We start from the raw sequence: 25,205 nt of genomic DNA on the forward strand, positions 1-25,205 counted from the left end.
GTCTGTTCATGTGTATCTGTCTGTGTCACGCCTCAAGCTTTCTGAATCAGACCTCAGGCACCATTAATCTGCTTCAGATCTTTACCACAGCAATGCAGCTTTCATCAGGAAGTAATATCACATTTACGATGCCCGATAACACATTACATTTCTGTGAACAGGACTCCCTCATTTGCACATCCCGCTGTTTTCCAGGAAGATATTTTATAGCGTGCTCTCTATTTGAAAGCTGTAGTGAGCAGTTAAGACTGATTGATTATCTCTTTTTCTCCCTCCCAGTGATGCTGTAAAGAAGATCGACCAGTCTGAGTTCGAAGGCTTTGAGTACATCAACCCTCTGCTGATGTCGGCGGAGGAGTGTGTGTGAACGGCCTGTCTGTTTCTGTTACGTGCATATCATCGCTGCCTTTATTTGCATGGTCACAAACAATCGCAAGAAAGGAAACAACAACCTGACTTCATTTTGTTGGGACCAGATGAAACATTAACTTTGCCAAATCTCTTTCACTTTCTGCCATTTATAACCACTAGTCCTTAAGACAAAAAAAAAAATTCTTGATTATTTTTGTAAAATCAGCACTGATGAAATGAAACTTATCAGTGCCGCGTTGACTGACGTAGTTAAGTTACTGGACGCTCTGCAAACTAAAGGAGAAGAATGACTGTGATGGTACGCAGAACCTCCTAATGCTAATGACGTCTGATACACCTTTTATTTGTATATATTAAAGAGGATCCATCGAGCATATATAGTAAGCCATTTTTAAACTCTATACCACATGGGATATTCTTGAAAACATTTTTCTGATTATCTGTTCTGCCCCTCTCCAGAAAAAAAAAAGTGTAGAGTAAGGAAAAAAATACTTTTTATTGTTTTTTTATTATTATTATTATTATTTAAGAATACTGTCATCTATATAGAATGTGCACAATGTATTGAATCAGAGTTTTGCATTTTAAGTCGATCGGGCATGTGGCCTCGCTTTTGATTGAAGTGGTATTAAACTTGTTTGAGCGAAGCAGGGAACACTAATGAACACTGTTGTAAATACTGACAAACTGTGAATGGAGAAGTTTTCTGTATAGAGAGGGAAGGAGGGAGAAATTAGACATGAAATACAACAGCTTTCTTCAACACAGGACCAAAATAAGACACTAAAACTAATGTTCCTGTCAGTGGTTTCCATACGGACGAAGTAAAAGTATGTTATTACTCTTCAACTGCTGCATGTATAAAGTATTTCTCACCTTTTTTCTTCTTTTATTTCTTTCTTTTTGTGTTAAATGTGATTTGCCTTTCTGGTTATGATATTCCGTTTGTATTTTTTTTATATATATATATTGAACAAATTGAGTGTCAGTGGACACGGTCATTGTTTCTCAGTCACTAAGAAGCTTTGGGTGATTTCTAGTCAGATGATCAGATACATAATGTACTAAGGGTCCTGGATTGTGTTTACCCTTCACGGCCCCATCGAGCTCTTCAGGTGGTGCGTTTTGAAAACATATCTTTTGTTTGTGTGTGTGTTACATTGAAAGGACCTTTGACAATAATGACCAAATGATGACATTAAACACACAGCATTGCCCTCTCTCATTCCTCGGCATGCATGTATCAACTTGCTTATATTTTCACAGATGTTCACACTGGTTTCGAGCTGTGAGGAGCTCATTAGCAACCCGGTGTTAGAAATGATTGAATTGCTTAAAGCCCTCTATGCATTCCCAGAAAAACGTAAACTGTGCTAATATGCTTTAAAGAAGCATCAGGGGGCTGAAGTGGACCTGTTTTTTTTTTTTTTTCGTTGTATGTTTTGTGTATTAATATGCACATTGGAAAACACTATCAGCTGACTGGAATAAACTATCACTTTTTGTTAACACCTCATTAAAGTATTTAAGGAAACTCATTCTCTCTTAAGTGTGAAAGCAATTTGTTTTTGTTAAGATTGGACAAAATTCACACCTGACTTTGACTCTTGTTACTTGTAATTAATTCCCTGTACAAAGGGATTGCGTAAAACTAATAACTGTACTTTGAAACATGCCTGTTTTATTATTTGGTGAAACATCTGTTTTAAAAAGAGAAAAAAAAATTCTTTACATTTTTAACTTCAGCGTTGTGTATCACAATGATTAAAGAAAGTGAACATTTGTCATCTTGAACTAGTTCATTATGTATACAGTATATCTTGTTTCTTAGCCAACGTCAATATCAATCTTGCAAGTCATGTAATACGCATTTGTAGACTAAACAAATGCAGCACAAAAAATGTCAAGTTCCTACATCTATCAAACAATTTCATTGATGTAATTTCCTTTGGGTTTGAACTGTCTGCATCAAATAATACTCTTTCTATCTGATGTAAACATATTAAAAATTTAATGCCGTGAACTGGTGGCCTCCATGCATACATAATCTGACTTAAAATTTAAAAAAATTAAATTCTTCCTGTGATTTAAATATATGTATAACATGCACCTTGTTGGCCAGATGGTTGAGGACCTCACCTCACGCGTCTGTCTTTGACAGTGCCGGAGGAACCACTCACCTTGTATGACTTTGGCCATTACTGTAAATCCGTGAGGAGTGATGAATGTGAATGTTTTGCATCAGACTGTGCTCTGTGACATTGTCTCAGTGTCCTCTTCTCGGGAGAGCCGGGCACAGGATTCCCTGTGGAAGAAAGAGCCGAGTTGCCCTCTAAAGTAGAGATGTGTGACCTTGTTTGATTAGTGGCGATGCACTGAGAAAACAAAAAATGGTGTAGGATTTCCTTAAAAACAAAAATTCAGTTAGACTTTATATAAATTTTTTATGCACTTACATCAGAAAATAATAATTGTTGGGTACAATGTACTTATTGTGTTCAAAACACAATAAGTACAGGAAAGGTTAGGGACAGGTTTGGTGGTATGGGTAGGTTTAAGGGTGGGTTAACAGTGTAATTACATGCAGGTATTTTTTTTAAATATAAGTGCAATGTAAAAAATGTACATACACAATAAGTGCATTGTATCAAATGAATAAAATGTTAGTAAATAGTACATAAAGACACAATATACAATTTTGATATTAAACAAAGTCTCAAATTTGGTAATTTTTAAAGAAGTTTAAACAAGAAATACCGTTTTGTGGCTCTTTAATGTGTCGTGACAGATCGCTGTAGCACCTCAGTACAAGCGGCTCGTGAACCGATCATCTCTTCCTACTAGTTAATTTATAGCATCAAATAAACATGAATGAACATCAGAAGGAATGTTGTTTCAACCGCGGAAAGATGTCAGTACACACCATTTTCAAGTTCAAGTCCACCGACGTTAATCCAATCTACTAACTCCCCTGACTTGTCGGACAAAATGGCGGACTCGGCGTTATGATTGGTTAGATCGCCTGTCAATCAAACTCCCGGCGAATACGTAGGCCTACTCCAGTCATCTTTATTTTATTTAGTACTTCAAAATATTATTATTTATAATAATACAATTAATATTACAGTTACTCAATATATTATTTTTTATTTATTTTTACAGTGGGTTCTGCTTTGTAAAATAATGACATTTTTAGCTTTTATCGCATGATTTGCATTGTTTTGCGTACTGCATACGTGATTACATTTTTGTTAGAAGCACAAACTCTGCTCCTTTAAATTGTTTGTATTTACACAATAAACATATGACATTCTGAATCAGCCTTTAGGGAGGGAGCCAGGTGTGTTTCCTTTAGATCGTCTGTTTAAATAACAAGCCGAAACTCCTTTATAGAGCAGGTAGCACAAGTCTGCCTCACTTGTAACAGTATTACTGGCGATAAGCGTTTGTTTGTCCTGCTGTCTGATGATGCATTTCTATATAGATTTTCTCTGAAGCTACGTCCTCAGGGGGGTGCTTAGAGCTTAGTCCCATAGTCTGTAATGAAGACAGCTGCCTGACTAACTGTGTGGCCCGTCAGCGCTTAATCCATTTTCCTGGCATTCTTTATCCTTCATTCTCCTGCACGCAAACAGCATTATGTCAAGCTTTAAATGAACTATCAGCTATTGGAGAGTAATTACCCATATTAAGTTTAAATTACTCCTCACAATACCGGGATGATGTTATTACCCTCTGGGAAAAAAATCAATGCGCTAGTGTTTGGAGTTCAGGCACAGCACACCGTGTGTGTGGGCGCACCTGCTTTCATAATACATCTGCTGACCTTGCTATCTGCGGCGAAAAGTGAAAACGCCACTGAAATGGGCCTTGATCACTGGAGCATCAAACCTTACACAGGCTGGTGACATTGATCTCATAAAATGACATTTTATACCCAACCAGCAAATGATGTCAGTCATGTTAAAATCACAGTGATAAAGTGGGTTGTTGACAAGTAACATGCTGTGTTTTTATTTTCAGCAAATATTAATAAACTTGATTGTAAAGTTTGTAGACAAACTTTGATGCTGGCTTGACAAAGCCAGGTCTGAAAGTTTAAAGTAACTTTAAAAATTACTAGCATGTTTTATTATGTTAGCATGTTGCTAACATGAATTAGCATGTTTTTTACACACTGTTAACATGAACATGTTGCTAGCATGTTTTAGCGTGTTGTTAACATTATTTAGCATGTTGCTAGCATGTTTTAGCATGTTGTTACCATGAATTAGCAGGTCGCTAGCCTGATTTATCATGAATTAGCATGATTTATCATTTTTAGCATGTTGTTACCATGAATTAGCATGTCGTTAACATGATTTAGCATGTGTTAGCATGTTTTAACATTTTGGTGACATGGATTTGCATCAAAGTCCCTTTAACACAAGTCATTTCACTCGTCTGCCATCTTTGGCATGCACCTCTCGGGCATGCAAGCGCAGCTCCTATCTCTTTGAATGGGGAAACATCAAATTCTCCAAAGCTGTTCGCCAAGCTTTCGATTAAAATTCATATTTGAAATCACCAATGAAGTCTGACAACAACTGTCGTATAAATTTTGTTTCTAAACGCTCAAATCATGACAAAAAACTGCATTTTTTTAGGCTGGATCAAGCTAATGCACATGCGCAGTCCTAAGCGCATGTCTCTATAGGAAGCGCGCGTCTGACTGTTTCTGTAGGAACCGGAGCTTCTAACGGCATCTCCAGTGATGCGATGACTTTAAAGCGGGACTTATTCCACCATATTGCATGTTGCACATTCTCCCATTCATAATAATACGAATGCACCATCTTTCTATATATAAAGTCTCTGTTAGCATGTTGCTAGTATGAATTAGCAGGTCGCTGGCATGATTTAGCATGAATTAGCATGTTTCTAGCATGTTTTAGCATGTTGTTACCACAAATTAGCATGTCGCTAGCATGATTTAGCATTTCGATAGCATGTTTTAGCATGCTGCTAGCGTGATTTAGCACTTTGCTAGATAGTGCTAAATCAAGATAGATAGATAGATAGATTAAATAAGTTTATGAGTTTAAATGAGTTTTTAGTGGCTTTCACCATATCTACACCGGGCGCAACTGTTGTTGCTCGTGTCGCAACAGCTAAAAGCTGTCTACACTTGTTACGACAAAGCGGCCGTTGCAAGGCATTTGTCCTTCGTGTCAGTATGTCATAAATAGAACGAGGCATCATTTTACTGTCAGAGATTTGTCGCTCGCGTCACGCCGCATCCAGTGTAGACAGCATCACTGATTATAATGGGTTCTACTGTCTTTTGTCGTGTAGCATCATGTAGCTACTGTAGCTACTACATTTGTAGCTTTAGCTCATCTGAACATTCCGTCAATGTAAGTCTATGGGATTTTTCCGAGTTTTGATTGTCATTTTTAGGAAAACTGTAAGTCCAATCAGTTAGAAAAGATATAACAACCCAAGTCAGAACAGTCTGAAGATCTGAGCCGAGCATTATATACATATAATAATTATTAAATAATTTTAAGGTTCTATAGTTCTTGATGAGGTATTAAATTTCATGTCAATTACCCAAATTAATCTAATCATAATAAAAGCTTACACTAAAAAATACTACCAAACTTTTGGTGTTTTGCATATTCTAGCAAATGCAAAAAACACGTGTTAGATTTTCCAGTGCAGGTGTCAATGTACCCCCTTGCTCTTTTGTGTGAGTATTCAGTCTAAACAAAAACACAACACATCAAAACTATTCAAATCTTCACAAACCCGTCTCGCCTGAACATGACCCAGGTCAGTGTGGTGGAGAAGCCTTTAAAAGTGTTAATGCAGTTAGTGTTTGTGAATGGGCTGTTGAATTCAGGCCCTCATAGCTCTGCCTCTCCCATTTAACATTTAAATGACACATAACAAATGGCCCACACAGAGATGGATACCGAAGCAAAGGTGATCCCAGCACCCCATCATGGGTTCATTGAAAAAAAAGAAGCCCACTGGATAGTGGAAGCCCTGTGGACCAAGCAAACTGCTGGATTGGCTCCAGGCCATTACTCAGCTACAGAGAATGTTCTAGTGCTTTTACTTAATGTCCTTGGCAAAAGCCTCTACAACATTTGTACTAGCATAACAGTTACTCAATCTAATGTCCATAAACATGTCTGGGTGGTTTATAATTAGGTCAGTTCAAACATCATATCTGATAATGTTCTTTTTAAGCTGTTACATTTACAGCACAAGATGAACAATCTCTTGATGAATAACCTTCCCGCCACAATATATTTTCATTTTAAGTGCCCCAGACCAGGGTTATTATCGTTAACAAAAACTAAAGTAAAAAACTAAACTATTAAAAAGATTTATGTTAATTGAAATGAAGCTGAAATAAAATAAAATAAAATAAAATAAAATAAAATAAAATAAAATAAAATAAAATAAAACAACAAAATAAAATTAAATAAATTAAAATAAAATAAAATAAAAATATTAATATTAGATGAAAAACTTGAAATATTGCTTTGGCAACTATAACTAAAATAAGTTTAACTTGAAGCACTAAAATTATTAACTGGAAATAAAACTGAACTATAATTGAAGCTAAAATTAATAAATGTGACCCTGGACCACAAAACCAGACATAAGGGTCAATTTCATGAGATTTCATATATGAAATAAGCTTTCCATTGATGTGTGGTTTGTTCAGATAGGACAATATTTGGCAGAGATACAACTATTTGAAAAAAAAAAAAAAAAAATCTAAATATTGAGAAAATCATCTTTAAAGTTGTCCAAAAGAACTCACAAAAATACATTTTTGATATATTTACGGTAGGAAATTTACAAAATATCTTAATGGAACATGATCTTTACTAAATATCCTAATGATTTTTAGCATAAAAGAAAAATCGATAATTTTGACCCATACAGTGTTGGCTATTGCTACAAATATACCCGTGCGAATTATGACTGGTTTTGTGGTCCTGGGTAACAAATAAAACATAAATATAATAAAATATTACAATAAATATTTAAATAAATAAAATATTACAATAAATATTTAAATAAATAAAATAAATATTTATTTAAATAAATAAATTTGATAAAGATTAATAAAAATGACAAAAGCACATAAAAATGCTAAAAAAATAAACTGAAAATGAAAACAAAAAATGGGAACTAATTAAAAAAAATATATAAATATTTATATATATTTAACTAATAATTAAATAACTAGAGATTAGCTATTATACACATGTTCTTTATGTCTTTGTCAATTCATTGCTCAGGCGTATACAAAAAAAAAAGTGTGTTCAAAAGGAATTTCATTCAAAGGGAACATTTCAGATGAGTCATTATTTGTGAAACATTTACAGACATCTGCTCATGTAGCCCTTCACTATTCATCGTAAATCATGCTAAATCATGTGGCTGTAATGACATTCTGTCACCAAAGTGATTCAATTTCAGTGTGTTACCCCATTATATAGCTAGAATGTCCCTACATCCAATGCTGGCATTAAAACTCCCTTATTTTGAAACCTTTAAAAAAAAAAAAAACTTCCATTAATTCGTCATGTAACACAAGATGACCATAGATGCCATATGACAAACTCTGAACACATGACTTTCTCTTTTAGTACCCAGTGCTGGGTAGATTACTTGCAAATTGTAGCCAGTTACTGATTCAAAATTATATGATAAAAATTGTAGTTAGTAATGTAATCTAGATTACTCATTTTAGGTAATGTATTCGGACTACTTTCTGATTACTTTTTAGATTACTTCTATTGGATTACTTTTTAGATTACTTTAATCTGATTACTTTTTAGATTATATTTAACCTAACTCATGTATCACATTAAAATAGATAATCTTGTACCATATTGATATAAGAATACAACGAAAAAGAAAATATATTTCATTTTTTGTTATTAACAAGATGAAGTTCATTAAATATTACATTACGTCAGGGTTTCCTGGGGTTTGTGAAGGAACTGCAGGGGTTTGTGCGCTTAACGGAAAGCTATTAATAATTACATCATAAAAATTAAAAAAAAAAATAATTTTAAAATAAAAACAATCAAAATAAAACATTTACTTAAAATAAATATTTGTTTACCTGCATGTCATGTGACCATTAACCGACATCAGAGAACAGTGAACTTCATTTTATTATTATTTATTATTATTATTATTTACTTAATTTTATTATTGACCTAACTTATTAACTTAAAATCTCAAAGGTAACTTCAAGTAAATATATTAGGTCGAACAGGTACAGCTAACAAAAAGTTGGGAAATCCCTGCATTGCATGTAAATACATGAATTTGTACATTTTAATGTGTTTGAAAGACAAAAGCCTTCCGCAGACAGTAATACAAGGTTAAATGGCGCACTGAAATAACTCAAATAATAATTAATGTGTCCGTCAGGAGATGATTAGATATGCAGTGTTCAGAAAACACTTCTTAAAAGTGAAATTATTTCTGTAGCTTCAGTGATCAAATGCTGTTTAGCTCAGTTTTCAGTGATAGTCACATGACTTGGTCTGTGTGTGCAGTAGACTCTCATAGAAAGAAAAAAATTAAAACATAACAAACAAGTAGTAGAATCAATGAATTATGAATAATTTACTGCTGTTATGAGAATAACGTAATCATATAATCAATAGAAAAGTAACTAGTCTGATAACGAGGAGCTATATAATCTGATTACAGTTTTTGGAATCTGATTACGTAATCCAGATTACATGTAATCAGTTACTAGTACTAGCCAGCACTGTTAAACCTAAAATCTTGCACGTCTGAACTTCACAAGACATTGGGGGAGGGCGGCAGACAGACAGACACGCCCGCGCGCGACATCCGCTCTGCTAGTGCGCGCTCGCGCTGTGACGCTCGAGCTGTCTGAAGGGTTTCAGTCTGTGCGCGTGTTGTTGACGGTCAGACTGACTAGAGGGAGAGAGCGAGACAGCGGACCTGGACCGATCATCCTGAGGCAAGTCCCTTAAAAAACGACAACAGGCTCACCTACACACTGTGTTAATTTATAAAGGGTTCAGCAGATTCTCTGCATGTTTCTAAATCGTTTTTGATGGTTTTCAGTGGTTATGTGATGTTTGTTTCGGGCTCGGAACGGGATTTGTAGCGTTAGCTCTGTTAGCGCGTGCTAAAGGGTTTAAATGTTCTAGCCGCACTGCTAAAGCTGTCTATGCGAACGAGCCAATTTTGTCAGATGTAAAACCGGTTTAGGTGCTGTTACTGAGCGATGGTAATTTGGTTATGTAGCGTGTGAATTTGTGAGATGTGTTTTAATGTGCCATTTAAAAGGGACGTATATATTCAGTGCTCAAAATGCTCATATTCACATTTAGGAGACGCGTCGTCGTGCTGGAAATGTCTTCGATTTAAATCCTCAACCTCATTAACATTATGTATAATATGTTTATTAATTAAAAAAACAGAACTATATTTGGAGCGATGGCTATTTAACGTTTTTCGGGGAGGTCAGGTGTCAGTCTCAGTGGCTTGGCAAATAATCCACTGCTGAATTAAGTCATAAAATGGGTTTAAAATCCAAGCTTTCGATGTCGTTTTGACATATTGGGGATTTCATATATGTGGTCAGTTTTTCTGTGGTCATGTTGAGGGACTCCCGGTCGCGGGGTTGGTGAATGTCACACCGCGGGCGTTCAGCGCATCTGTGCCCGGAGAAGGAGAGGGGAGAGACGGATAGAGTCGGGGACAGAGCCGCGGTGTCCTTGCGGGGATAAAAAAAGAGTCACACTTTCGTTCAGGGTTATAAATAGACAGCATTTTGTCAGTATTTCTGAAAATGGTTATTTTACGAGGAAACGAAACGACGTCCGCGGTCAGGGTCAGTCTATTCGAGCTATGACACAAATCTGTAAAAGCAAAACCAAAAAATGACGTTTTTTATTTTGAGGAACTTGTAGTTTTGTGTCTCAAATTTGGCCGATATGCATGTCTGCGTCGTTTTACGTTCGTGAAACAGACGCAGCATGTTGTGAATAAGTAATTGAACGCATTTTTCCTGCGGGTTTTAGCCATAACCTCACTGACATGCGCTGAATTTGGGGTTGCGATCTCTCATTTTGCCTTCATAATTCACGCTCGGAAATTCCGTTTCCGTCGATGTCAGTCAGGCTTTTGCTTCTGCGATCACAATATTCAGTCAGTTTTTCCTCATATATAGAGATGGCGTGTGTGATTTTGATCTTTTCACAGATGTGGTGGTGTACAGTTATTACATCTTATTTCAAGCCTGCTGTGGTTTGGACAGGACTAAATGGCTGCTCGCTGTTGGTTATCTCAGTGTTAAACCGACGTTATTTGTGCGTTGACGGATTCAGCATGTTGTCTGTAGAGAAAAACAGGGCTCTAAACACCGAGAAACTAGCCTTAGATCGATCAGTCTCAAATTAGATTATCCTGATGAGGTGAAAATGTTTCTGTCGTCAAGTTTAGCAATGTGCCAAACACTAAACTGCTCTGAATGCTTTTTATTGCCCTAATAGTGTGGCTTCACACTCAACAAACATTTTGTTGGTGCTATGTTTTTAACAATTAGATATTCACTTCATTCTTTTTGTTTCATTCACAGGAAGCACATCAAACCATTAGTTCTGTCACAATCATGCATGTAGCTGGACGTAAAAGGATTTGCAACCTTTAACCCAGCGAGAAAAGAAGGAGCAACCCAAAGGTGTCGTGTTTGAAGAACAGACGAATATTTTCCACCCAAGCAAGACCAGTAATCTGTGTACGGACATGGCCAGCCCTCAGACGAGTCTGAAAACCCCATTCAAAGACCTGACGTCATTCAAAGGCAACATGAAGCGGCTGTACAGGGAGCGACTGGAGGATGCACCCATTAAAAAGCGGGTAATGGCAGAGATGCACATGAAACGACGCAGCCTGGAGAGCGTCTCCAAACCCCCGAAGGTCAAGAAGGAGCGTGAGGAACACGCCAGCTCGGAAATGGACATCGAGGAAAGAGAATTCCACATGGTCGGGGCTTCCAAGGCTTTAGATCTCAGCGCTGGCCTCAAGCACACTCTGGCACAGTTCACGCTGAGCAGCCAGAGCTCCCTGGGAGGTCCTGCTGCCTTCTCAGCAAAATCGGCTCAGGAGTGCGCCTCTCCTGCTGGCATGGCTCCCCTGCCGTCTCCCCCAGTCCTTGGAGGAGGCCCGCTCTTGGTTCCCTGTGACAGCTCCACTGAGCTCACTCATTCTCTCCTCGAAGGGGAGTCCATCTCCTGCTTTGTTGTAGGTGGTGAAAAGCGTCTTTGTCTGCCACAGGTACTCAATTCGGTGCTGCGAGACTTCTCTTTGCAGCAGATCAACGCCGTCTGTGACGAACTTTACGTTTACTGTTCCCGATGTGATGCCGAGCAGCTCCACATCCTCAAGGTGCTGGGCATCCTGCCTTTCAACGCACCTTCCTGTGGCCTGATCACCCTAACGGATGCCCAACGGCTCTGCAACGCCCTGCTCCGCCCGGGTGCCACCCTCTCGGCCGACCCCAACAGCAAACTGGCAGGCCAAGGCCTGCTGAAGGAGAGCGAGGCCAGTTTCCAGGTGGAACACCAGTGTCTGGGCAAGTGCCAAGGCCTGTTTGTGCCCCAGTTCTATGTCCAGCCGGACGCTCCTTGCATTCAATGCATGGAATGCCAGCTGCTGTTTTCCCCACAGAACTTTGTAATGCACTCGCACAAATCCCCCGACAAGAGGACCTGCCACTGGGGCTTCGATTCAGCCAAGTGGCCTTGCTACCTACAGCTGGGCCGCAAGCACGAGGGCACGGCGGAGGAGCCCCAACTCAAACAGCTGCTGGATGAGATGAAGGAGAAGTTTCACTACCAGCTAAAGAGGCCTCTGGACAGAGTAAGTGTCTTTTGTCTTTTCTTCCACCATGTTTGCTGGTTCACTAAGGTCAAGTTTTGCTTCATGTTCACAAGTGGATTTGCACGTGTGTGACCAGATGGTAATGTGTGATAGTCTGCAGAGGAGACTGTTTGCTATTGTCTGGGAAAGGCTGTAGTTGTTTTGATAAACTAGTGTTGACCCAATTTTATGGGGTGGCATGGGGCAGGTGGGGACGTATGGCAGGAGGGAGGGAATTCCAGTTGGTCTGGCTGAACGGGAAGTACATTATCTACCTCCCGGGTCAGAAGAGGGTCAACTTTGGGTGGGTGAATGGGGTTAGCACAACCTTAAATTTTTAAATTTTAAAAACATGTATGTATACAATAATTAAATTATTAATTTACATTAGTTCATAGTAGTAAAAGACACCTAATATAAATTGGGGCCAAAAAATAATCGATAGATTAGATTAATCGATCATCAAAATAATTGTTTGTTACAACCCTAAGAAATTATTTATTTATGTATTTTTTTTTGTGGCGGGGCCATCTCCAGAACACACATGTGCTTTGGCTCTTTTGACTACACATTAAGGCTTTCTCAAGCCAACATCAAAGTTTGTTTACGAACTTTAGCTTCTAGTTTACTTTTAGCTGTCAAAGTAATGCAATAACTGGTTTCATGTAATCTTTAACTGTGTTAAATTTCTCAGTACAGTATTATTGCTGTCTAGTGGCATTGTGATGTTTAATACAATTTGTATTTCCCCAGTTATGTTTTAATTTTATTATTGTAATCGTTTATTATACTGACACTGCAAACTGGTATTTGTTATCATATTATTTTAATTTATTAATATCGTAATCTTAAATCAGTTGATTTGTTTGTAGGTCAAGTAGTTTTACAGATTAACGCACTTGGTTATTCTTCTAATTATTTAGTAATTTCTGCTAATGAATCAGCAGTCTCGCACATTCACAGGAAATAACTTCCACGTCAAAAATAAGGTGGATGAAGTTGTATTTGTGACATTTGTAAAAGTTTCCCTTTTTATTGGGGAAAAATCATAGTGATGTCATTGCATTGGGAAATGCCCGCATTGCATGATTGTATAATTTAAAGCCAGAACACTAGAGATTCTTCCACTTTCATGATGCAACCGTTGAAACAAAACTCAACAAAGTGTACTAGTGCACTAGAATCTATAGAAAAGTCAGCGGGGGGGAAAAAGGTCTGGATTGTTTCACTCCCATTGACCAGCCATGTCTCATGACCCCCTTGACCAAGGCAGCAAGCCAGAGCTTTTTTTTTTTGTTGTTGTTGTTAGCGCTCATGTTAGACAAAGATTGACCCCCTGAGTGCTGTCAGAGGTTTTTTCAAATGCAAGTGGCAGCGGTTAATAGTTTAACAGTGTGGTGATGTTCCAGTAGACAAAATTATTTTTAGTTTAGTGCCGATGTGAGCGAATGATTTTTCTGTCTAAGAGAGGAAGAACAGCCCCAGTCTCTCCTGTGTGCTTATGCAAGTGTGCCGGAAATACCGTCTGGTGTCTCGTCTAGCACCCAAACCGCATTCCTTCTTCCGCACCCCCCCTCATACACACACTTCATGTACTGAAACAGACCTTGAGTCTGTCAGTCATACAGTCACATCTGCTACACAGACTGACCTCACCCTGACACACAAACAGCCAGTTACACTGTAACACTCAGCTCACTTATGCTTAACGCACACTAATGAAATTGATTCACAAGCACACGCTAAACTCCCCCAGGGATCGTCTCTGCTCCGCTCGGCTGAGGGTGAGATATCAAACTCCCAGAAATGCGAGTGAGTCAGTGACACCTTCTCTTTTCATGGCGAGCCGTTAACTGCCGAGCTCCCGACACGTCGCTGTCTGACAGCGTCTTGCACCTGCCCTGATGCTTTGCCTGATCCTTCTGTTTCTTCTTCTGTGAATTTTTTTCCCCTCTTGGATTTTCTGTTTCTCAATTAGTTTTATTTTAAGCTGTAAGGATCCTTCAAAGGTTAATGTATTTTTAAACTATTTTAAAACTTTTTGATACACTTGCCCCCACTCTCAAAGTGTTCATCTATAAGTAACAGTGTTATTTTGGCATTATTTATAATATTTATTAATATTTTGAATAAGCTTTTTTTTTTTAACATATTTTCATTTTAATTTTAGTTTAAAGGGTTAGTTCACCCAAAAATGAAAACTCTGTCATTAATTACTCACCCTCATGTCGTTCCAAACCTGTAAGACTTTCGTTCATCTTCAGAACACAAGTTAAGATCTTTTTGATGAAATCTGAGAGATTTCTGTGCCTCCATAGACAGCCTACGCAACTACCACTTTGACACTTCAAAAAGTTCATAAAGAGATAGTAAAACTAATCCATATGAATTGAGTGGTTTTCTGAAGAGACGTGATCGCTTTATATGATGAAATTATTTAATTTAGGCTTTTATTCACATATAAACATTGATCGCGAACTTAAACAGAAGCTCAACCGAACCTGCTTGGCGCGCGAGAACAGACCTCTTCCGGAAGCTCAAATGTGCTGCGTAACATGAGAATGAACCTCATTGGTTCTTAAATGTGCTGCGTAACATGAGAATGAACTTCATTGGTTCTTAAATGTGCTGCATAACACATGAATGAACCTCACTGGTTCTCAAGCAAACATGCTTGAGCTTCCGTTTACCACAACTGATGTGAGTTGATGAATATTTATATGTGAATAAAAGCTTAAATTAAATCTGTTCGTCATATAAAGTGATCAAGTCTTTTCAGAAAATTTGGAGTAAACCGCTTAATTCATATGGATTAGTTTTACGATCTCTTTATGAACTTTTTGAAGCATCAAAGTGGTAGTTGTGTAGCTGTCAATGGAGGGACAGAAATTGCTCAGATTTCATCAAAAATATCTTACTTTGTGTTCTGAAGATGAACAAAAGTCTTATGGGTTTGGAACAACATGAGGGTGAGTAATTAATGACAGAATTTCATTTTTGGGTGAACTAACCCTTTAAGTTTTAGTAATTTATTTATGAGCCTTTTTTATTTTATTTATTTATTTTTATTCCCATTACAGAAAATAATTTAATAGTTTTAGTTAACATTAACAACACTGATCAGAATTAAAACGGTGTCAAGAAAACAGGTGCTTACAGTTTTGTGTTAAACGGCTTTTGAAGGGACTGTAAACAGATATATGTGTGTGCGTAAAAGGTCATTACTCAGACGCTGAGCTTACGTGGGTCATGCCGGTAAAGAGAAACAACACATGCGCACTCATCTGCTTGTGTCCATATCAAGAAATCACTGTTAAGTGTGTGTGGTGTGTGTGTTTGTGTGTGTGTGTGTGTGTGTGTGTGTGTGTACGGGAAGCAGGGCAGACAGGCTCATCAGTTTACTGGGTGAAATGTTCACTCCAAACATCTGTGATGCTGGAGTGCCAGAACAAGTGACTCAGAGTTTCCACAGGTGGCTATGTGGATGTTGGTGACAATCAGACCCTCACCGCCAGACTTCTGCACACGGCACTTTAGCTTGCTCAGAACCAGGCCTCTTCCCCTTCATCAAGGACAGTGTGTGTGGTCATGGAGACATTGGCTGTGTTACAAAACCTAGTGAGCTGTCTGCCTAGACAGCATATACTGTGCATCTAATGGTAGGCATCTCGCTGGGTTTTAAAACAGTCACTGGCGGAACATGCCTGTGATTCCTTAAAGGATTAGTTCACTTCAGAATTAAAATTTCCTGATAGTTTACTCACCCCCATGTCATCCAAGATGTTCATGTGTTTCTTTCTTCAGTTGAAAAGAAATTAAGGTTTTTGAGGAGAACATTCCAGGATTTTTCTCCATATAGTGGACTTCAACGGTTACCAACGGGTTGAAGGTCCAAATTGCCGTTTCAGTGCAGCTTCAAAGAGCTCTACACGATCCCAGACGAGGAATAAGGATCTTATCTAGCGAAACTTTCTAAAAAATTTTCTAAAAAAAAAAAAAAAGAGACAATTATATACTTTTTAAACACAAATGCTCGTCTTGCACTGCTAGGACATTTAAGTAGCTTTTATAAACGTTCACTAGAAAAAAAACATAAATGGTGTGTGTCTCTAGACAAAACAATGCATGCCACTGACATATTTTTAGATATGTCAGTACAAGTTGCGTTTAGTTCAAACATGCATTTTAATTTGAGACTAGGCTAAAGCCTTGTCTGTGAAATCGGGCATAACTGGAATAATTTAAGATCTTTAACTGTGTTAAATTTCTCAGCTCAGGTAGTTAGCTTGTTAGGTTTTGCTGCACAGCTGCTGTTCCAGGTGTTCTAGAGAATTCTACAGAAAAGAGACCTTCTTGGATGGCTTTTGTGTTTGTGTATGTCTGGATTTACGTCTGTTGCCTAGCAGTGTCTATAGAGCACTAGTGGTTAAAACTTACCACCTGACCAGAGACTGTCAGAACTGTTTTTATGACTTTTCTTTCTTTTTTTTTTAAACCTTTTTTTTTTTTTTTTAGACACACTCCATTTTAGATTGATCTGATGTTAAATTCTCTCCAAAATTGAGTACATCAGTTTAGTGGCTGTATGTGTGCGTCACTGACAAGCTGTTGCTGCTCATGATGGTGACACAATTTTGAGTCATTTAGACCTGTGACATTACCTGATCTGTTTCTCCCCATCATTTCCCATGCCACTTGGGCCTCATACAGATAGCTAGCGTGTTTGTTTGTTTGCATGATTGTATGTCAGTGATAGACAGGCAGCTGTGATGGTTTAAGGTTTGGTGTGCAGACGTGTCTGGCAGACAGATGGAGTCCTGTCGATCTCCCACAGAGGCTGAGACACCGGCTGCGGTGCAGACACCAGACAGCTGCCTCTCTCGCTCTCTATTTCTCTATTTCTCTTTCTCTCTCTTTTTCTGCCTTTCTTTCTGCCCTTTATAATTGTGAAATCAGTAACTTCATGCACCGCAGGCAAGGAGGACAATTCTCCACCATCGCGCTCTCCTATTTCCACTTTGTTTTTCTTTCCTTCCTTCTATCTACGAGAGAAAAGCTGACATTTTCCTGTCTGAATATGTTTTGTTCTCTCATCTTTCACCTCAGCCACAAACCTCGTTTGTGACGTATCTTCCTTGTCAGACTTCTCTCTCTCATTTTTCCCCCCTCTCGATATTTTTTTTTCTTCCTCTCTGACAGCTGCAGTCCTTTTTTGCTTTGCTGTTTCCATTTCGTCACGTGTCTATCTTTTATTATTCAACAGTTAGTTCCGGTCCTCTAATTTGATTGGATATTTGTTTTTTTTTTAAAGCCTTAGGATGTTTTATTATTTGAGTATCTCAGGCTTTTAACTTGCGTGTTGCTTGGTGACATGCAACGTTTGATCCTGCTTTGGCTTTGTTTGCAAATTTTAATTTTGGAGGAAAATTTTCAACCTCATGTGAAACCACTGATCGCACAGATTTCTATTGAAAGGCCAAGAAACTGTAGATGTGATCACAGCTTTTGGCTGATGTTATGGAGGGCTCCAACGTGGATTGTTCGGTCTTCTAGTTTCTGCCTGGCATTTTCAGCAATCTGCAGAACACGACATTGTATCTTGGGAACTTTATCTTCATGTGGCCTGTGTTTGGTGAGAGATTGAAGGGTAATGAAGGTCAGAGGTGGGAGAGGCTCTGGGTTTTGTCTGTTTGATCGAGTTTGTTGAGCTCAGGGTTTGCTCCAGTGTAAATATCAGAGACTCCAGTGGATGCAACTCAGGCCCTCAAAATAAGCAGCCGAATGACCTAATCAGTCTCTGTTTACATAAGGGGAGCGGAGGGCAGTGAGTGTGTGTTTATGGGAGTGAGAGAGAGAGTGATTGAGGAGAACTATTGATCTGGCTGAAGTGGGTAAATTCAGTAGACGGTAACTGTGTGTATAGGAGAGAGACAGAGACAAGCTGAAGAAGAACGAGATTGATTTACACGGTGTCCTAACCAGGTCTTGTTTTTCTGTCTTCAATAAAAATGAAAACACATTGAAAAATGACAGTGTCGTTTTGTTTTTTATAGAAATAAAAACAATTTAATTCATTTGCATAATGGTCGCTTCATTCCCATCTAGCTCATCCAACACGAGCTGCAGAGTCGTACGTAGTGCAGCAGGAATCAGAGTTCACTGATCATGTGGTGAGATGACTGACAAGACCATGGCGGAGGATTTGTTGCACAACAGAGCCTAAGCATCTGACCAATGTCTTATCTTGTAGAATGCACGCTCAGAACCGCCGCTCCCTATCCACAGAGTACACGCGATCGCGAAATAGAAAGCGAAAGTAAAACGCGAGCGCACCTTTTACAGTGCTTCAGTATTGTTGTCTTTTACTGCAGATGATAATCCTTAAACAGAAAGTAGAACTGAAATGACATTCATTACAAGGTGATTAGTTAAAACATTTCAAGTGCACCTGCAGACTATTTTTCTAGTCATTTCTTAAAAATACTATGTAAAAAATCTTGTCTCGTTCTCGTGAACTCAGTCTCGTGTCTCGTCACGTCACACCTCTAGTGTACACTGAATATGAAGAGACTTGCTGACAAATGCATATTTACTTGAATGGATGAACATGTGTGCACACCCATTGGCCCCAAGCAGCTATATACCTGATGAGAGATGGGTAGATAAAGGAATGAATAATAGTGTGAGGTACAAAAAAATAGTAGAATGAGATCAGGTTCAGCTCAGGACATGCTGGCAGTGGCCGGCTTCAGCAACTTTTACTCTTTCCTTTTGCTCCACTCATGGTGAAGCATTCATCTCTCAGTATCACCACAGTCCATGTGCTCAGGCGGTCACACACTCCAAGCTCTGTTCATTTATTTCCAACTGTTTGTCCTAATGCACAAACAAATCACTAACTAACCCTAAAGCCCCCCAAAAAAGCACACACTCTGTGATTTGGCAATCTGTCCTATTTATATGAAGCCCAGAGTTCCTGTTGGCCGTTAAGACAACATACTCCTCCCTGTTGGCTCAACATTCGGACGCTGTGGGCAGATTGGGGGCCCTGCTCTTTGTGCTCAAGCTGGGAATATTGTTGTACCGGTCTTTCGCCAAGTCCCTGGAGATGAGCCAGCAGCCAGAACAGCCCCAGGACGGACCGCAGACTGCGGCTAACCCAAATTTGTCAAGACATGCTTGATTATTCAGCCAGGTGGTTCAACTGCCATGGTGAGCATTAGTTAAAGAAATCTCATGTGCAAAAGACAAGAGCAATGCCTGCTGTGCTGTTAATATGATAGTATTTGGTGTCATATTAGCACTTCGTTTTGGCAGAATTGCATGTATTTTTTTCATGGATGGGGCATTGGGATGAGCTCACTACAAAAAATAATCAAAGATGGTTGATGGAGCAAGAAAAATGTTGATTATACTGTATGCTTTTGGCAGACATTTTTATCCCAAATGACTTGCATTGAATTCAAGGTTTACTTTTTATCAATCTTCGGTACTGAAATTTTAAATATGTGACGATACCAGTATTTCCCTCTAGCATTTTGAGGGCTGTTGAACGGATTCTTAAAGACCTCTGATTGGCCGTTGTGTTCACGCACTCAACAGATACGTCTGTGATTGGCTACAATGATCAATGCTTCAAAAACTTGTTGTAAATAGACATCTTTGACGCTCTTCATCGAGCGCTTAACACAGATACACACGGGAGTGTTTGAAAGCAAGCGTCTATCAGCTGATCCCTAATATATCCGCTGATAGACGCCTGCTTTCAAATGCTCCCGTGTGTATCTGTGTAAGCACTCGCCAGTCAGAGACATATCTATTGAGCGCGTGAACACAATGGCCAATCGGAGGCCATTTTAAAAATTTCAGTACCGAACTTGGTACTTTTGACAACACTAGCATGGAAGTCATAGTCCCCTTGAAAAGGAAGTAGACTTCATAAACCAGTCTTTTAACATCTCTTGACATCAGCATGTTCTTTAAAAGACTATTGATTTAAATCATTTGTTCCATTTCATTCCTACTGACCGCCAAAGACATTTATAGCTATGATGTGTAATATAATATTTTCTCTGTCGTTTCTGCTTCCTCTCTGACTGCCATAGATCTACTATAACTTTATCTGATGATATACTTCTCCACCCTTTCTGCAAAACCAACAGTGTTAGTCTTCATGTAACAGGGACATAATAGGAGTCCGTCCGTCCTAACTGGGACACAAGCGGAGTCAGTGTCCCTCTGCTCCAGATAGGACCGTCTGACTGTGCTGGCTAGTGATTCATCTTAATGTCCTCTTGCAAGACATTGCTGCGATTATGCGCTCACACTGTGGTCGGACACCCTTTTGATGGAATGCAATGCAGAGGCCACGGTTGTCCTGCTTCATCAGGGAAGTTGCCAAAAAATGGGTCATGAAGATGCTTCCTGCAGTTATCCTCATCTGTGCTTGTGAGGCACTTTTTTTAGTGTGAAACTGCTGTTTTCACCACAATCTCATTAGACTGCATATTTTCCTCCCATTATTGCATGCTCTTGTTTCCTAACGCCAAGCTCATCCCTAAGGAAGATGTGTCATTCTGCCGACAGCGCCAAAGACACACTCACAACGCCATCGGGTTGTGATTAATTTAATGCGCCAGTACGCTACATACAGCAACCTGCACTGTAAATCTCTCTCTTTCTCCTCCCATTTGAGATTGTATTTCCCAAACCATCAGAAAACGCGAGTGAGGGTCAGGCTGCCGTAGGAGAACATTCCCCTCCCCTCTTGTCTCTTCACTCCTCTCCCTGCGGAGGCTCTGAACGTAGACTCGCTCTGCTCTCCTGGCTGTATGAGGACAGTCTGTTCCAAGCTTGCATCAAGCTGGGGGATTCCTCAACCTGAACAACAGCACCAGCCTGCACGTTCATGTCTCTCTGGAGAGCAGCACACATTTGACTCTCGGTTACAGGCAAAACAAAGGACAGTCGTATGAGATGCCGTTGCTTTGATTGACTGTCCATCTGTCTAGTAATTATTGATCTCTAATACAAGACATCCTTTCTATTGATCAATCCCAGAAAGCAGTCCCACATGTCTGACATACATCAGTGCCCACTTATGTCTTGTCTCAGCATGTTTCAGCTCTTTAATATGATGGCAGACGTGGGAATTGAATAGTCATGATTTTTTCATTCGAAACATTATGAAATTCAGTAAGTTTTCTATTTCAAGCTACTGTCATGAAGCGTCAGTTTGAAGAGAATGCTTAGTGGAAAGAGGATTTTAAAAAAGAAATATGAAGGTTAATAATTTTTAAAATGTGCTTACATTGATTCTTCCTCTAAATCTCATGTATTATTTGAGCTGTAAAGCTGTTTAAATCAATTTCACAGTTGTTTTAGGGTTTTAGGTGTTACATTTTCATGGCAAAGAAGTTGTAAAATTAGGTTTAACTACACAGAAAAGGTTAGTAAGCGATTTATCACACTAAATTCATGTTTAAATGCATATTATTTACATCTTGTGGCTATACTTTTGAAACAGTATTTTAATGTTTACAGATTAGCCCATTTACTTCCACTGTAAGCACCTCAATGTACATGTATTTTACAGATAACGATAATTAGGTTGGTCTACGCTGGCCGATACCCGATTAATCAACCGATCGTTTTAAAATTGGATACTGAATGAAAACAGACATAACACTTAAAATAGTGCTTAACTTTATTACAAAAATTATAAAACAGTACTGAACAATCGGTTTTGCCGATTAATTGGTCGACCTCTAGTGATAGTATCCATTTTGTGTTAAGTGCTTGTCAGTTGAGCTTAACTTGAATCTGGAATATTCTTTTAATGGCAGACACATTTGAAGTCAACTCTATCATCCCCTTGAGTACTGGGGTTTGTAATGCAAGAACGTACAGTTCACAATGTTTTGGCTTAGCGCTTGCATCTGTATTAGAGTGCTTGAGTAGAGTACACGACCGTTCAAAAGTTTGGGAGAAATAATTTTATTCAGCAGGGATGCATTAAATTGATCGAAAGTGACAAATTTTCTATTACAAATAAATGCTGTTCTTTAAAAAAAAAAAAAATGAAGCAGTGCAACTGTTTTCAGCACTGATAATAATGAGAAATGTTTCTTGAGCAGCAAATCAGCATCTTAGAATGATTTCTGAAGGGTCATGTGACACTGAAAAAGGCTGAAAATTCAGCTTTGCCATCACAGGAATAAATTACATTTTAAAAATATATTAAAATAGAGGATATTATAAACCTTATGCAGCGCTGCGCTCGTTGTCTTTTGTCTTCCGGTTCGTACTTCCTCAATGATCTTACGCATTTATGAATGAACTGCTTGTTTTAAAACCTTCCCAGTCTACTGACATTTGTAAAGACATCTGCTTTAAACATTACAATGCTCATGATAACTTTCATTAACTCTACAATAAGTAAATCCACTTCACCTGCTAATTACTCTTCGACAGCGATGCCATTGAAATATACAGAGCTACCACAAAAATTGAAGTTCAAAGACATAATTTTAAAGATGGCTGCGCGCACGTTTCTCTGGCGCATAAGGTCTATACATATGTGAGTTTATAAATTGTAATATTTCATAATATTGCTGTTTTTACTGTATTTCTGATCATATAAAGCAGCCTTGGTGAGCGTAAGGGAATTCTCTTAAAAAAAAAAAAAAAAAAAAAATTTAAAATCCTGTCAACTCAACATTTGAATGGTAAGTTTCGTGGTTATTAGCCCGCGTCTGTGCCTTGAGCTTAATCTATATAAGGTAATGTATGATGGAAATATTTTGCATTGCAAAGAGTTTTTGGAGATGTCAGCTGTGCCATTTAGTCTGTAAGGGCGTATGTTTGTTTATTTTGTCTTAAAAACGACGCCTGACACCCTGCGTGTGACGTTGTCCCGTTCTCCTCTCCTTTATCTTCTGCTATGTATTGAGTTTGATTGATGAGTGATAGTGTTTGAGGGTTTATGTGCTCTGGTAACGGTGTGGATGTGTGCTGACAGCTTCCTCTTGTAGGGGATGGATAGGACACTGCTCTCTCTCTTCTTCCTTTTTTTTTTTTTTTTACTCCCTTTCTCTATGCAAAGCCAGTCACTGTGGCCCCTAACAGGCTATGCCATGCAAAATGCATGAGCCTCCTTGTATAGAGTGAAATTGTGTGTGCGTGTGCGCTGTCTGCAGCTTAAACTCTGCGTATGAAACTCAGCTCTCTGTGGGTGGGCAGTTGTTCTCTCTCTCTCCCTCGTTCTTTCTCTCTCTTTCACTGTCTTGTCTGTCTTTCTGTCTCTCTGGGGCTGTGGAAGATGGCAGAAGTGAAATGCACTGCCAGTTTTGTGTGTCAAGCTGCCATGTTGGTGATTCTCCTGTGCCATGCACATGGTTTAATGACATGCACCTATAGAGACCGACTCCCTCTCTACCTCTCACACACCTAACATAATGTTTGTCTAGGTTGCATGCTTTGAATATATATTTATATATATATTACAGTCAAACCAAAAATTAATTTTTATATTTTTGATATATTTTTACTAGTGAGTGCAGGACACTATAGTTAATTTATGTAAGGATAGCAAAATAAAGTAAACTGTGACATATTATACCCAAAAATTCTTCATACATTGGACTGCCAGTAAAATTGATGATAATTCGGGACCAAAAATTATTCAGACACTTTGACCTGACCATGTTTTGCTTAAGTGTTATCTGACATAATTAAGATTAATTTTTTCTGACACAGTTTAACTCTGAGATCTTCTCATATTTTATTACCATTTTTTAAACTATAGTGAATAAACTAATAATGAAAATGTTCAAGGTGTCTGAATAAATTTTGGTTTGACTGTATATTATAAATTCATGTTTTCCTTTAGATCCCCCAATTTAGACACACACAATTTCTCTGAAATGGATTTTAGCATGCTAGTGGTTTAACACTTTATAAAAGCCTGCCTTTTTTGAGAAGTTGGGTTTCTAAATTAATTTTTAAAGCTGTGACAAAAAAATATTGACTGACTAGTCAACCATCTTGGCCAGTAGTATCAATCACGCACTTCAGTACATTTTTCATTGGTGTCAGTACAAAAACTGCAGAACAAGTCAGAAACTCGCTAGCAAGACAAAATGGATCCACAGCGGCGAGGGTTCACAGCTGCCACGCGAACACCCAGATGTTTGTTTTGTCCTCTTTCGACCACAGCTCTCACTGACTGTGTGTGAGAGAGAGGAAGGTCACGTTCTGCCCCTCTTGCGTCCTACGGAGAGCAGCGTGGGCCGTTTCCAACGTCAGAGTGTGTGATGACTCTGGTTGAGCCCTGACGGCAGCTTCTGAAACGAGCCGTAGGGTGCCATAGCCCAAAGAACACGCACCTCAGAGACTCATCTCCACCGAGACTGTGTCTGCCGATGTCTTTGTACATGTGTGAATACGTGTGGGTGCGTGTTAGCCTAGCGTAGCTGTGCCATGGGAGGCTTATGCGGTTGCTGCTTTTCACCGGCGCACACTTGAGAGTACTCGGCTCTAACACGCGTGCATACAGATCTCCCATTCATAGGCCTATTTAAAGCCGTCCATGTGTAGGAAAGGGAACAGGCAGAGCTCTGTTTGACTTCGTGAAATCTGAGAGCAGGAGAGGGGAGAGACCGTTCCTCTGTGTGTTTACGGCTCTCAGCCCTCCAAGCCGATCCGTTATCACCGGCACAGTATGTTAGTTTTGCGTGCGCTAGTATGCGAGTGGATAACTCGGTCGCCCGTGTGTGCAGCTCTTATCAGGGCGTATGTTTTAGATTAGACAGTGGATGTGTGTAGACGGATGTCGGGAAGGGCAGACAGACAGGCAGACGGTGCACTATTGATGACCACGTCTAGACGGAATGTTCGTCTCCCTCCCT

The 25,205-nt window shown here is 39.0% G+C and overlaps 2 protein-coding genes across 2 annotated transcripts in view; both read left to right on the forward strand.

The window, feature by feature from the left end:
* The window catches only part of prkci (protein kinase C, iota), a 28,678-nt gene extending 26,768 nt beyond the window's left edge, over positions 1-1,910 (forward strand). Inside the window, exon 18 of the mRNA XM_051911729.1 lies at positions 280-1,910. Coding sequence (XP_051767689.1) covers positions 280-367 — 88 coding nt within the window. The 3' untranslated portion in view covers positions 368-1,910. The remainder of the gene's footprint in view (positions 1-279) is intronic.
* A 7,283-nt stretch (positions 1,911-9,193) lies between these two features.
* Positions 9,194-25,205, forward strand: part of skila (SKI-like proto-oncogene a) — a 38,104-nt gene continuing 22,092 nt past the window's right edge. The window contains exons 1-2 of the mRNA XM_051911713.1: positions 9,194-9,392; positions 11,019-12,297. Of these exons, the coding sequence (XP_051767673.1) occupies positions 11,182-12,297 (1,116 nt within the window). The 5' untranslated portion in view covers positions 9,194-9,392; positions 11,019-11,181. The remainder of the gene's footprint in view (positions 9,393-11,018; positions 12,298-25,205) is intronic.

The sequence above is a fragment of the Ctenopharyngodon idella genome, chromosome 2 (genome assembly GCF_019924925.1).
Source record: "Ctenopharyngodon idella isolate HZGC_01 chromosome 2, HZGC01, whole genome shotgun sequence".
Lineage (NCBI taxonomy): Eukaryota > Metazoa > Chordata > Actinopteri > Cypriniformes > Xenocyprididae > Ctenopharyngodon > Ctenopharyngodon idella.